Below are 14,019 nucleotides of genomic sequence, written 5' to 3' on the forward strand. Positions count from 1 at the left end.
CCATTGTATCATCAGCAGCAGAGTCTGTTTATGCACGGAATCTACTGCAGAGACTGCAGGGCTGAAACAACAATGACACAGGCAGCTATAGTGGAACAAAGACACGGATGCTATTAGATCTCTCCAGCGCTGCCCACTACAGACTGACAGGCATGGAAGTTGGATCCCTGTAATGTGCCAGGCACCCAGGCAAGGTGAGTACTGCATGCACTCTGTATATTCATATTTATTCTAAGGGATGTGACAAGTGCACAGGAATGTGAACAGAGAAATAACCCAGTCTCATCATCATTATAGTCTCAGGGCTAAAAATAATTCTATTTCCCCTTATCTCAATATAATATAAATCAGCACAGTATAAGGGTACTATACTGTATTAGGAACTAATACATCTGTCCATCTTCTACATACCTGTATTATTACCCTTATTAACAACACTGACATATTACATTTCCTCATCTAATTCTTGATTTTAAGATTTATCAGAATCTATGCTTATCAATATGTCGGTTTCTTTCTGTCTAGCTCTGGCTGGACATAACCATTGCTATGCCAATATTCATCAACATTCCATCTATCAATATCAGTTTTGATCTGTCTATGCCCATGTACTGTATGTTTAACCAGGTCAATATATATTTTTACATACATTTTCTTTTATGCATGAAAAAAACATTTTCATGAATCTTGAAATATATGTGTGTGCAGGTCTGTCTATCTATCTTCTATCATCTAGCATCTATGCCTTTAAATGAGGCTTGGATGATTTATTGGACAAGCATAATATCCAAGGCTATTGTGATAATAAAATCTATAGTTAGTGTATCTATCTGTCTATCTGTCTATCATGTATCTGTCTATCTAGTCATCACCTATCTATCTGCTCCAAAATGTGTTTGGCTTCACAGAAGGTTATTTATCCAAGTTGCTTTTAATTTTATGCAAGAGGAGCCCTTTTCTATACATGATCCCCAATAGGTGGTTGGTACAAATGAGCAGAAAGCACAGCATGATTTGTTGATATGGATACGCTGGAAGCCATGTAAGCACTGTAGGCCCTTTAGACAAACACAAACCAGTTTCAGGGAGGAAGCTAAAGATTCAGCAAAGCACTAAAGACCATAAATCTCCACCATGAATACCACCTGCCATAAGAGATACTACTGCAAAAATTCAATATAATACATCAAAGATCAGTGACCTTGTGTTGTTTTGCAATACCAATGTTGCTCTTTGAGAGATTAAAGTTGGCCACAGACGCAAAGATCCGATCGGACTTCCCCATCTTCCGACCTGCCACTAACCATTCCAATCAAATAAAGTAGTAAAAGAACAGGTCAGCCGATGTTCTGCCCCTGACAGCAATCGTACGAAAGTTATGTCCGACCAAAGCTAATGACAGTCTCCCACTGAAAATCGTACGATCGGCAATACACGCAGAGATATTACCCGCAGCCGACAGTTACCACATGACCTTTTAATTCACCAGTGTCAGACTGGAGGGTCTGAGGCCCACCAAAGCAACCAGAAGGACAGCCACTACCCCACTTCCATTGCTATTGGATTTACTCCTGGTGCTCCGCCAGCCCGCTCCAGCCCTAATTCAAGAGGTCCATCTGTTGGTCAGGCCTTCCCCATAGCTCATAGCAAGGTTACAGATATGTGAAAACATTGGTGTATCAGCCATTCAGCCAAAGTTTCAAGAATATCTAGTACAGCAGTTAAGTTTTTACCCAGATCTCATGCTTGCCCTTTATCATGCGCTTCAGGTGTATCTAGGAGAGCAAATAGCACGGATATATACTAACCATTTTACCAGCAGTACCAGGCCTCCTAAAGCTAAGGCACATTGAATATCTCATATGAAGGGTGGGGGATGGGGTTTTTATCTGAAATCCTAAAATTGAGGCCCTGAGAATATTTGGCTCAACCTTTCAGTGTATGAGGATCCTAACAATGATTTAGTGTATTCTTATTTACAGCACTGTTGGCTAATATAACTTGGAGACTGGAGAGTCTTAAACATAAGAAAGGCTGAAGGAATAAAGATCAAAGGAACTAAGCCTTTATAGAAATGAATATATTGAAACTGTATCTCACTAACCTAGATGTGTTTAATCTTGTGTATAAAAAATGAAACTGATTAGGGCAATGGCATGCTGACGGTATCCCTTTAAAACACCATTTTTGTAACTTTTATTTTGAATTATGTAATAAGTGGAATATATTTTAGTGCCCTGATTGCCAGACAAAGAGGTTACCTGAGGTTACTTAGTTCAGTATTCCCTCCAGCAAACATAATTAAAAATGTATATCTTAAAAACAAAGGAGCTTTTAAAATAACATGCTGGGCAACCATTCATGAAATTACTTTTTTATAAGCACTGAGCAAATATATTCTTATCATCAGGAGTCCATCAATCTGCCTGTATGTTGTTGGAGAGTAGGAGGAAGCCAAAGTACCCAAATGAAACACACAAAGATATGGGAAAACATACTAACGTTGTGCCAATAGTGCCCTGGCTAGAACCAAGCTTAGGACCCCAGTGCTAGAAGGCATGCCGACCACTTTGTCACTATTATCTGGAAGGACATTTTTTTAAGAGAATTAACCAGGTAGTAATTGAGCAGTACATTTCGAAGGGGTTGGTATATTTTGAGAGAGAGAGAGAGAGATGTTCTACATGTACATATACAGTATGAGGGGCAGGACTAGAGGTAGACAATAAAGGGAAGTGCCTAGGGTTCTAGCGGGTGCTCTTCAAAAGGCACTGGGTGCAAGCTGCAGGAGGGCTGTGCGAACTGAGCTGAGCTGTGTTAGTGGGTTTGGTGGCTGCACAGAGGGGAGAGATGTGGGTGAGCAGCTAGGGGTTGGGAGGGCAGCAAGCAGGGGGACCAGCCTAGTAACATTTGCTTTGGGCACCAAAGTGCTTGACCCAGCTCTGTGTAGATGTTCCTCATTGAGGGTATTGTGTGCCTGGAACTTCCTTCTCTGTATATTTATATTTTTGTATATGGGTAGGAGGTGCCATATTGTTTCACTTAGACAGTACAGTATGAGGGTTTAACTTATTGTGTGCCCAGAACATTCCTTCTCTGTATATTTGTATTTATACATATGGGTAGGAGGTGCCATATTGTTTCCCTTAGACAGTACAGTTTGAGGGTATAACTTGTTGTGTGCCCAGAACATTCCTTCTCTGTATATTTGTATTTATACATATGGGTAGGAGGTGCCATATTGTTTCCCTTAGACAGTACAGTTTGAGGGTATTTCGCATTGTGTGCCCAGAAGATTCCTTTTCTGTATATTTGTATTTATTGTATACATATGGGAAGGAGGTGCCATATTGTTTCCCTAAGATAGTATAGTATGAGGGTATTTCGTATTGTGTGCCCAGAACATTCCTTCTCTGTATATTTGTATTTAATGTATACATATGGGAAGGAGGTGCCATATTGTTTCCCTAAGATAGTATAGTATGAGGGTATTTCGTATTGTGTTCCCAGAACATTCTTTCTCTGTATATTTGTATTTATACATATTGGTGGAAGGAGCAATTGTTTCCCTTAGACAGTACAGTATGAGAGTATAGCTTATTGTGTGCCCAGAATATTCCTTCTCTGTATATTTGTATTTATACATATGGGTGGAAGGAGCAATTGTTTCCCTTAGACAGTACAGTATGAGAGTATAGCTTATTGTGTGCCCAGAATATTCCTTCTCTGTATATTTGTATTTATACATATAGGTGGGAGGTGCCATATTGTTTTCCTTAGACAGCGCAGTATGAGGGTATAGCTTATTGTGTGCCGAGAATATTTATTTTCTGTATATATTTGTATTTATACATATGAGTGTGAGGTGCCATATTGTTTCCCTTAGACAGTACAGTATTACGGTACAGCTTACTGTGTGCCCACAAAAAAAAGGATGATGACTGCTATAGAGACATGCTTATTTTTTGACTTTTAAAAATACAAGTCTTTTAAATAAAACATTTCCCCTTCATGTCTGAATTTTATAATTGCCATTTGCCATTTTTCCTTTGATGGTTCTACTTACTAAAAAAAAAGGGGGAAGAAGAAAGAGAATAATTATAATCTTTGAACTCCAAGGGGTATTCTCTTTTTTTCAGTCTAATAAATGAGACTCGTTATTTTCCCGTCTTTTCCTAATTATCTCTCAGGGATTATAAAGCAGGCGGCAGTCTCCTAACGAGCCAGATGCCAGCCTGCAGATCGCTACACGTGGCAGCTTTATTATTACGTGTGCACATTATTATTTTTATGCTGATGAATACCACCCACTCGCTCGCCTTATTTGTTGTGTGTGCAAAGTCCAAAAACCATACAGGGCAATGAAAACAAGATTAGCAGGGTTTTTTGGGGAGGTAATTCATTTGGAAATGATAAAGATTTTTAAAATGATTCATGTTTATGATATCCATAGAGACTATAGGAGACTAACGCAATACTTTCTGGTAAAAATCACCTACATGGCGGTTTGTATGCAAATCCTATGGACAGCCATGGTAGGCAATATGGCACCTGAATTGCAGTTTCTAGGCAGAGTAATAAGGTTCCTATGAGTGGAAAAACCTATTGCCATTTTTTTAGCACTAAACAAATCAGAGAATGTAAATTGAAAGTAAACACGTCTTGCAAAAGTTTTTATGTTGCTTTGATTAATGCTTCTTGTCAGATTAATAATATATAGAAAGGACATTAAGGGCAATCCCCAAGCAGGCCCGGACTGGCAATCTTTGGGTTCTGGCAAATGCCAGAGGGGCTGCTATAAGTTGCCATAGAAAGTCAGTATTTAGTGGGCTGGTGGGGCCTGTTTGGGCTTCTGTGTGGGCTGAGTGGGCCTCCGTGTACCTGAAAAGTCCAGACCTGCCCCCAAGATATTAAATTGTCATATATGTTCAGAAGAGGTGACCATACATTTGCTGATACTCTTCAGTATTCCAGGGATTGCTGCGTGGGCCAAATGGATGGCTTTCGCTATACATGGAACTTTTCAGGAGAAAACAATTGGAACAGCATTAAATGGTGAAAATTATCAGCACACCACACCTCATTGTCAGAGCCACTTAGCCTTTATAGGGGAAAGTCAGGGCCATGAAGGAAGCTGGTTTCTGCAAGACAAGCCAAAGTCCAATATGCAGTATATAGAGGGTTACAGCATCTAGGTCAATACAAAGGCAAATGGTTGGGGCTGGCAGCAATTAAACGGGTCAGAAACAGCTGAATCAGCAAGATCAGAAATGGGAACCAGTAAATCAGCAAGAAACACTGATCTGATGATGCTCCAAGTGTGTCCTATTGATGGACTAGCTGATATTCATGGGTTGGGACCTTTCTCAACATACATGTACCTAAAATCATAAAAAGTAAGGCTTTCCCCCCCCTCCAATGTATCAACCAGATTGTAGTTAAATATATGCCACATATATGCATGTCAGTAAGATGCCATGATGGCTGAACAGTCAGATGAAGGAGGGCTTTACATCTGTAATCAGATGGATTTTACATATTATATTTTGTAATCGCATAAGATTTTATTTGGTATGAAATAATCAACTGCCTAACTGCCCCCACCCCCAAGGAATGCAGCAAGAATCATCTCAGCACTACATGGCAAAAGTTTGACTTTACTGAAAGATACTTGTGAGCCTTTTTGGGCAAGAGCCTGGTAGGGCCAAGCTGTCAACTTGCTAGTGGAGAGAATATAAATGGAGTCAACCCCATTTACTGGTGGGTTATTGTGTAAGATAAATGTAGAAGCGAAGGTTTCTGGTTTTATAAGGCAAACCTTCACTTTCTGGCCCACACCCAGGCATGCAACCTGCATTTTTATCTGCTTGGTCCTACTATATATCCCAGCACAATGTTGTTTCCTGCAACTGAAATGCAGAAGACTGCAGCTTTTAACATCCTTTAATGGTGTATGTGCCCCCTATAGGAGCAATTAGGATACCAGTTCCAGTATACATAAAGGATCATAAGAGGGTCTGTGTACAGCCAGTGATGTTCCAACCAAGGAATCAAGAGTCATATAGATGTATAGGCTCGTAATCCATTCTATGACCATTTTGCATGCTCAGAGACTGAATTTCTAAGCAAGGCGGTATATCTTTTATTTTAACAGATTCCCAAGATTCTAATGAAAGTCAGACATATCCAGTGAGCGAATCCTCCCACACAAGGCCGCTGCTATGAGTTGTTCTCCACTGCTGTCAAGAGGAGCAATGGAAATGCTGGATGAGCTGCAGCAGCTGACGGCGAAAACGATGGAAAAAGTAGATATCGCAAAACAATACGACACCATCCGGGAACTGGGGAAAGGGACCTATGGAAGAGTTGATCTTGCTATTCACAAAGTGAGAGGTAATCACTGAACGGCAGGGCAGGGGTTCAGCCCGATTTTTGGAGATTTACAGGTCTGTTAATAATCATAGACAATTGAGAGATGTATGCATCAAATAAAATATTATATACATTTAAGCATGAAGCATGTAATACACTGATACCTGCAGGATAAGCCCATGTTCTGGAGAAAAAAAACCCCTTCATCTAAATTCTCAAGGGAACAGCTTAAGCCCAATTAGATCCAGCCTTGAAGTCTGCATTCTACAAATCATACAAAACTGATCATAATGATTACATAGAGGATTGGGAAGAACTAGAAACCAAGTTAAAACATTTTGGGTCACAAAGTTGATTTGGCAGATTTTTATTCTTGGGTTAACATTCCCTTTCTTTTATTCTACCTGATTTTTTTTTACAGGTGCTGAAGAAGTCATTTTTGTAGTTACATTTTTGTAGTTAAATTGGTACATTTCTGCCAAACAATTCTGGATTTAGAAACGAATAAACAATATGTAAGTTATTGCCCAGAAAGTATTCTACTAGTCTGGCCACTGGGGGGCACTGTTACTCAGGAGTAGTATGACACCTCTGCTTGTATGCAGACAAGGTTGATATGTGCAGAATAATGTTTGCCTACTTTTCATTTGAAAAAATTGCCTAACTATATCATTTGATAAATTGCTTTAATATTGTTGACTGGTTAGTATGTGGTTCTTTAGTAGAATTTATAAAACATAAACCATGAAAGAAAAAAAAGTGACCTACATCATCTAGTTACCGGTATAAAGCTGTTTCCCATTAGATCATTTCAGCCCAAAACAAATAATTCACTCGTGAATATTTAAGAATGAATCATATGCTGCTCTGTTGGATATAATAAAATCTTCATCTAATTACAAATGAATATATACTAAATGAATATTTAGTATATAATTCCGGGGTCCAGGGTCCTTTCATAGACCCGCGCCGACCTGCCCCGCCGATGACGTCACAATGACATCACAAAAGGGGCGGGGAGAGCAGACACGAGACTATAAAACCGGAAGTTGGATGCCGACATTTGAAGGTGGCGGGCGGGGAGAGCGCGAGGAGCCCTGCAAGGTCGACCCGAACCCACCCGACCCGCGAGTCCCACGGGTATCTGGTCGACCCGCACATCACTAATATACACAGTATATATATATATATGTATATATATATATATATATATAGATATAGTGACATCACTCACGTGAATTGAAGTGTAAAAACGTGTACCACCCCTTTCATTCATCAAACCATTAAACCCCCACCGATGAGTGAACATCTTGTCATCTCCACATTAACACAAGTGTCATGCATACACTACAACCTTTGATCTGTGTAGTAAAATATAATTAATAAAATACACTATAATTTATAGTTACTAATATATGATTTCCACAATAGCAATCTCATGTGGTTGCCACCGTTGATGCAATCAAATATCCCCTGGTGTTATTAATATCCCCTGTAAGTTATTAAAAAGTGACTCAAAGACCCCTCAGTGAAGATGCAATAAAAATCAATCAGCTGTGTAACTGTGTGTCAACATCAAAATATAAATATACACAAAAAAACCTATTGAAGTCCCCTCCTTGTAGCGAAAAATCAACCCGATGCATTCAATTGAGGTACAGGTATAGGATCCCTTATCCGGAAACCCGATATCCAGAAAGCTCCGAATTACGGAATGGCTGTCTCCCATAGACTCCATTTTATCCAAATAATCCAAATTAACAGGTCCCATACCTGTATTTAAAATAGTTAACAATGTAGCGGTCTGTGTTCCGGCTAACTGAGCCAAGAGTCTTAAAGAAGAAAAAGCAGACTTATGGCAAAAAATAGATCAAAAATTGAAAATAAAAAATAGTTATGGACATATAGAGCGGACAAGTGCCAGACCAACCCAGTGAACATAGAAGTAAATAAATACACAAGAAGGAGTAGTGAACCCAAATCCACCGTACAGAGAGAAATCTGTAGAAGCGTTACATGAATAAACGAACAAGTGTGAATAAAGAAGTATAAGTAATTGCCGTATACCAAAAGAATTCTTGGCACACTTACAGGAGTATGGTAAAATACTGGACAATCACCGAAGAAAACAAGTGTTGTTTCTGCTCAGAAATCTGGGGAACTCATTCACAAGTGCTCCCACTATATTAAAGAGCATATGAATTAAGGAAAATTGGGAGCTTTGATTGTTTAAATTACTTGCATCAAACCCACATTCACATGTTCATGCTATGGGTAATTCCTCTCTGTACCACTCACTTATCGGAGTGTTGGTGTCACGACCGGCACCCAATACCAGAACAAGTGCCAAGCACCCTGGTCTCGGCTTGGCTTCACCAGTAGTGTGACCACCGTTGGGCTTCGGGAGGAGCCCTCAGCTTACTTGGGTGCCACCTGGACTTAACAAGAGGTACAAGGTGAGATGTTCTGGCTGGCAAAGGGGCATGGCTGAATAGCAAGAGTCTTTGGGCAGAAGGTCAAGGTACAAGGCGTCTGGTAGAAATGGAAACAGGACAGGCCGGATCAGGTCAGGCAGATAAAAGAATCGTCAGACAGGCCAGGGGTCAAAACCAGGTAATCAGACAGATTGGATCAGGCAGAAGGAGTTGTCGTTAGGCAGGCAAAGGGTCAAAACCGTGTAATCAGACAAACAGGATCAGGCAGGCTTGGTAGTCAATAAACAGGCAGGATCAGGATACAGAGGTCAGAATAATCAGGAACAGGCTGGGTCAAACACGGATAGAACAATCAGGATAGTAATTCAGAAACAGGTAGCACAAGGCTCAGGAAACCTCATGATATGATCCTATAATGGGCACTTGCTATGTATCTGAATGGGCCTTAAATAGGGTCCCAATTCGTGCCAAAACGTGCGCAAATTCGCGGCATTGAGAGACGCGCGCCCTAGGAAACCCAAAATGGCAAGGAGAGGACAGGAGTGGCGCAGCGGGCGTCCACGCCAAGGACGCGGCGTGGACCCCGCTGCCCACTAGACCACCAGGGTAGGTTCTTACAGTTGGTATGACCCCTACCTCATTGTGTTCATTTCTACCGGGTCTGACCAGGGTCGTATACATGCCCGTTTCCGACCTCTAGATCATCAGTTGCTATATATATATATATATATATATATATATATATATATATATATATCCATGAAAGCACTCACAGCAATCGCCATCAAGCATGTATCAAAAAACTCATTTATTGGTGCATGGTGTACCAATATATATATACAATTGTTTTAATATATTTATATTTTTTCATAAATAGAAATGAATACATTTTTTATTCTTCACCCCAAAGGTACAAAGATGGCCCTGAAATTTCTCAGGAAGAAAACTACAAAGCAGAAGAGCTTTCTTCAAGAATATTGCATCTCCCGATATCTGTCTGCATGTCCGTATATTATTGGCATGTATGACATTGCTTTTGAAACTGAGGAATATTACGTCTTTGCCCAAGAATATGCAGTCGCTGGGGATCTTTTTGATATTATTCCACCACAGGTATCTCAAATTATCTGTAAAGTATATCTTTATCTCCAAATCTGCCAATGGATGACATGGTGCATCGGCAGATGACATTTTCAGATCTGTCCAGTCAACAAACCCACTGTAGCACGTAGATATTGGTTGGGGTCAACTTATACATTTTGTGCTATGTTTTTGGAATGTGTGGCCAAAAGAGTCTATTTTAGTACATAAGCACATTTAATACATAACTACACTTGACTTTTATATATTTGTTTTTGAACCCCTGTGTTGAGTAAGACAGCTATTTCCCCATTTAAAAATAAATGCCTCGCCTCTTATCTTCTGACCTTCATGGCTGCTTGTAAATTTCTTTGTCTTAAGGGTGGTGGCACACAGGGAGATTAGTCGCCAAGCAACAAATCTTCTCTTCTGTGGGCGACTAATCTCCCCAAATTCTTTCCCACCGACAAGAATGTGAATCGGTTTTTGTACCTTTGAAATTTTCTAGGTATTCAGGGGGGGTCACAGTGACCCACAATAAACAATATGTGAGCCAATATTTCAGAATACCTCTGTTAATCAGCAAATAGTTTACTTCATCAGGGCTGGATTTACATAGCGGGCCCCTAGGCCCATTTGTTGCCCCTGTCCCCTTCCTTTTATTCACTCAAATTTTCATCATTGGCACCAGAGCAATGGGGCACAGGAAATTTAAAAAACTATTGTATCTCCTGCGCATCCCCAGTTTTTTTGAACCAACGTAGGTGTGGTTGGGCAGCATGTCACCCCCTCAAATCCTGTCACCCTAGGCTCGGGCCTTGGTGGCCTCTCCACAAATCTAGGCCTGTACATCATATTAAGTGGCATATTAAAGAATCTTATGAAACTGGTATATATATATTTAAAGGGGAACAATCACCACAATGAAAATTCAATATAAGCTTCAACATACTGAAATAAGTTACTTTCTAAATACAATCAATTAACTACAGTATTCGGTACTGTTTCTGAAATAATCAAGTTTATCTTCACTATCCCACTCTCAGCATCCGTTTATTTTCATTCTCTCTTCATTCAGGAGTTGTGTGTCCAATAACCATTGACAGTTACATCCAATTTATCTTTTAGAGGGGCTCCTTTTGCCTAGAAGATGACGCTATTAAAATCACCAAACATCATGTCTCTCTACATGCAGGATTGTGCAAAAAGCAGTTACTTTCTTAGAGTTTGTTTGTACTGGATTCTGTTATTTGAGTGAGCTTTAATACATCTTCTAGGCAAAAGGATCCCCCAGAAGATATATTGGATCTAACTGTCAATGATTATCTGACACCAACTGCTGCATGAAGATGCTGGGAGAGGAATTGTGAACAAAAGCTTGATTATTTCAGAATTGATGCAATATATTTAACTGATTGTATTTACAAAGTTTCTTATTTCAGTATGCTGAAGCTTATATTTAATTTTCATTTACACGATAGTTCCCCTTTAAGTAAATATTGCCGTTTTACATCTTTTCCCTTGAGCCACCATTTTGTGGTGGTCTCTGTGCTGCTTCAGAGATCACTTGACCAGAAATACCGCAGGAAGAAGTGTGGAAGCAAAAGCCAGAACTTTGTTCATTAATTGGGTTATGTATGGTATGTTTGTGTGCAACGTGAATCATAGGATCCCCTGGGCCGCCCTTATTCTTAAAATGGAAATTTTCTATCTATGATTACCCAATGGCACATACTACTAAAAAAGTATATTATTATGAAAATGGTTTATTGACATGAAGCAAGGTTTTACATATGAGCTGTTTTATGCAATATCTTTTTATAGTGGCCTACATTGTTCAGGGATTTTTCAAGGACTCTGACTTTTATATTATTTGGCTACATTTCACTGTAAACTGCTCCAAATTCTTTTTCTTAATCATTTCCAGGTTGGCCTTTCTGAGCATACCACTAAGCGCTGTATCTATCAAGTTGCATTGGCGCTGGATTACTTACACAACCATAAATTAGTGCATCGCGATATCAAGCCAGAAAATATCCTAATTTTTGACAAAGAATGTCGGAAAGTCAAACTCTCTGATTTCGGCATGACCAGGATCGCTGGCACCACAGAGAAACGCGTTAGTGGCACCATACCTTACACAGCCCCAGAGCTTTGTGAAATGTCAAAGCATAATGGTTTCCTAGTGGGACACAGCATCGATGTCTGGGCGTTTGGGGTGTTGCTTTTCTGCATGATGACTGGTAACTTCCCTTGGGAAAAAGCTCTTCATTTAGACTCCTTCTACTATGAGTTTTTGCAATGGCAACGATACAAAAGTGCCGCTATACCTTCACAGTGGCGACGGTTTTCTCCTCATGCTCTTAAAATGTTTAGTAAATTGCTCTCCATTGAGCCAGAGAAAAGATGCGCCATTAAGGATATTTTCTGGTATTTTGGCAAGACGTGGCTGGTGAATAAAGACGATTCTCCCACTTCCGAGGCAAAAACAAACGGCGACGTCTTCATTCATATAAAACAACAAGGTCTTCCGTTCATCGGCGGTGAAGCTCTAAGCAGCAATAAAACAGATACGAGTCCAAGTTTGTCTTTCTCATCCTGCAGCAGCTACGAGGATGTACCTAAAGAAAGCAGTGCCAGTGCCATGCTGGGCTCTACGCCATTTGAAATCTGTGTATGAATTCGTAATAAATCTGCTGTACATTTTAACCAGCAAAAAATGCAAAATCTCTTGTCTTTCAATAAATTGGGGGATTTTATTCAGATTGTTAAAAATAGGTACATTTTGAAGCCTTGAATTATGTACAGAGGGAACATCAGCCATGTCTGTTCTCCTCCTACTCCTAGTTATGAGCCAAGAAATCTCTGCATCCCATGTCTTGCAAATTTATTTTACCTTATTTTACATAATAATAGTCAGAAATAATAAATGAATGAGGTAGAGTGGAAAAAGGAAAAAAACATTACATTTGAAATATATAACAGGCTGATTGGCATGTAAATACAAAAGGGGGGTTGTGGGAGCACCCGCATTGCTAAGTAAAAATATATAGAAGTATAAGGGAAGTGCTACTGACATAACCAAATGGGTCAGTGCACATTCCCTGGGCCCCTGTCTAAGTAATTCAGTAGATATGCAAATGCATGTGTTAACAAAGACAGGGGTTTTTAGTTACAAAATTATGATCATAAAGTTGAAAAGCCACCATACCACGTCAAGGTAAACTCCATATGGCGGTCCCTAACTTGTTTACCTACCAGTCATAGTATTGAGGATCCTGTGTCTCTCTGCATAATAGCATTAAAGTAAAAGTCTGCTGAACCTTGGTTTCTGTCTGAGGGCTAAATCCTCCCCCGCTGCTGACTTGCAGCTTTTAAGAGAGAGTGATTGCCCAAACCAATGCCCATTTTTAAAAAAAAGTGTATTAATGTGGTGCGGTTAAAAGCATAGGGCCACAATTAATTGATAGGGGTGGGTATGGGGGGGTGCTACAAGCCACAGGAAGCTTAGCCAAAGCTCCAGGCTGTAAGAGCAAATACAAAAAGGGGGTTGTGGGAGCACCCGCATTGCTAAGTAAAAATATATAGAAGTATAAGGGAAGTGCTACTGACATATCCAAATGGGTCAGTGCACATTCCCTGGGCCCCTGTCTAAGTAATTCAGTATATATGCAAATGCATGTGTTAACAAAGACAGTTACTTTATGATCATAACTTTGTAACTAAAAACCCCTGTCTTTGTTAACACATGCATTTGCATATCTACTGAATTACTTAGACAGGGGCCCAGGGAATGTGCACTGACCCATTTGGTTATGTCAGTAGCACTTCCCTTATACTTCTATATATTTTTACTTAGCAATGCGGGTGCTCCCACAACCCCCCTTTTGTAATTGGCATGTAAATGCAAATTTCTTTAATGAAAAAGAAATCTATCTCCAATATACTTTAATTAAAAAATGTTTACCGTTTCTAAAAGAAACACCTGACTGTTAGCAGTGAAATTCTCCCTTCATTTACTGCTCTGGATAGAAATTGTCAGATGGTCCCTAAATGCTCTGCAGGGAAACAATCATACTTATGAACAGCAGGGGGAGCCCCTACCTTACTTCCCAGCCATACAGAACTCAAG

At 39.8% G+C, this 14,019-nt stretch overlaps 1 protein-coding gene across 1 annotated transcript; it reads left to right on the top strand.

Moving 5' to 3' along the window:
• Window positions 1-12,607, top strand: bsk146.S (brain specific kinase 146 S homeolog). Its single transcript, XM_018238546.2, has 4 exons — window positions 1-194; window positions 6,155-6,393; window positions 9,718-9,920; window positions 11,815-12,607. The coding sequence occupies exons 2-4, from the start codon at window positions 6,222-6,224 to the stop codon at window positions 12,565-12,567; spliced, it is 1,128 nt and encodes a 375-aa protein (XP_018094035.1). The 5' UTR covers window positions 1-194; window positions 6,155-6,221; the 3' UTR covers window positions 12,568-12,607.
• The last annotated feature ends 1,412 nt before the right edge of the window (window positions 12,608-14,019 follow it).

The sequence above is a fragment of the Xenopus laevis genome, chromosome 9_10S (assembly GCF_017654675.1).
Source record: "Xenopus laevis strain J_2021 chromosome 9_10S, Xenopus_laevis_v10.1, whole genome shotgun sequence".
Taxonomy (NCBI): Eukaryota; Metazoa; Chordata; class Amphibia; order Anura; family Pipidae; genus Xenopus; species Xenopus laevis.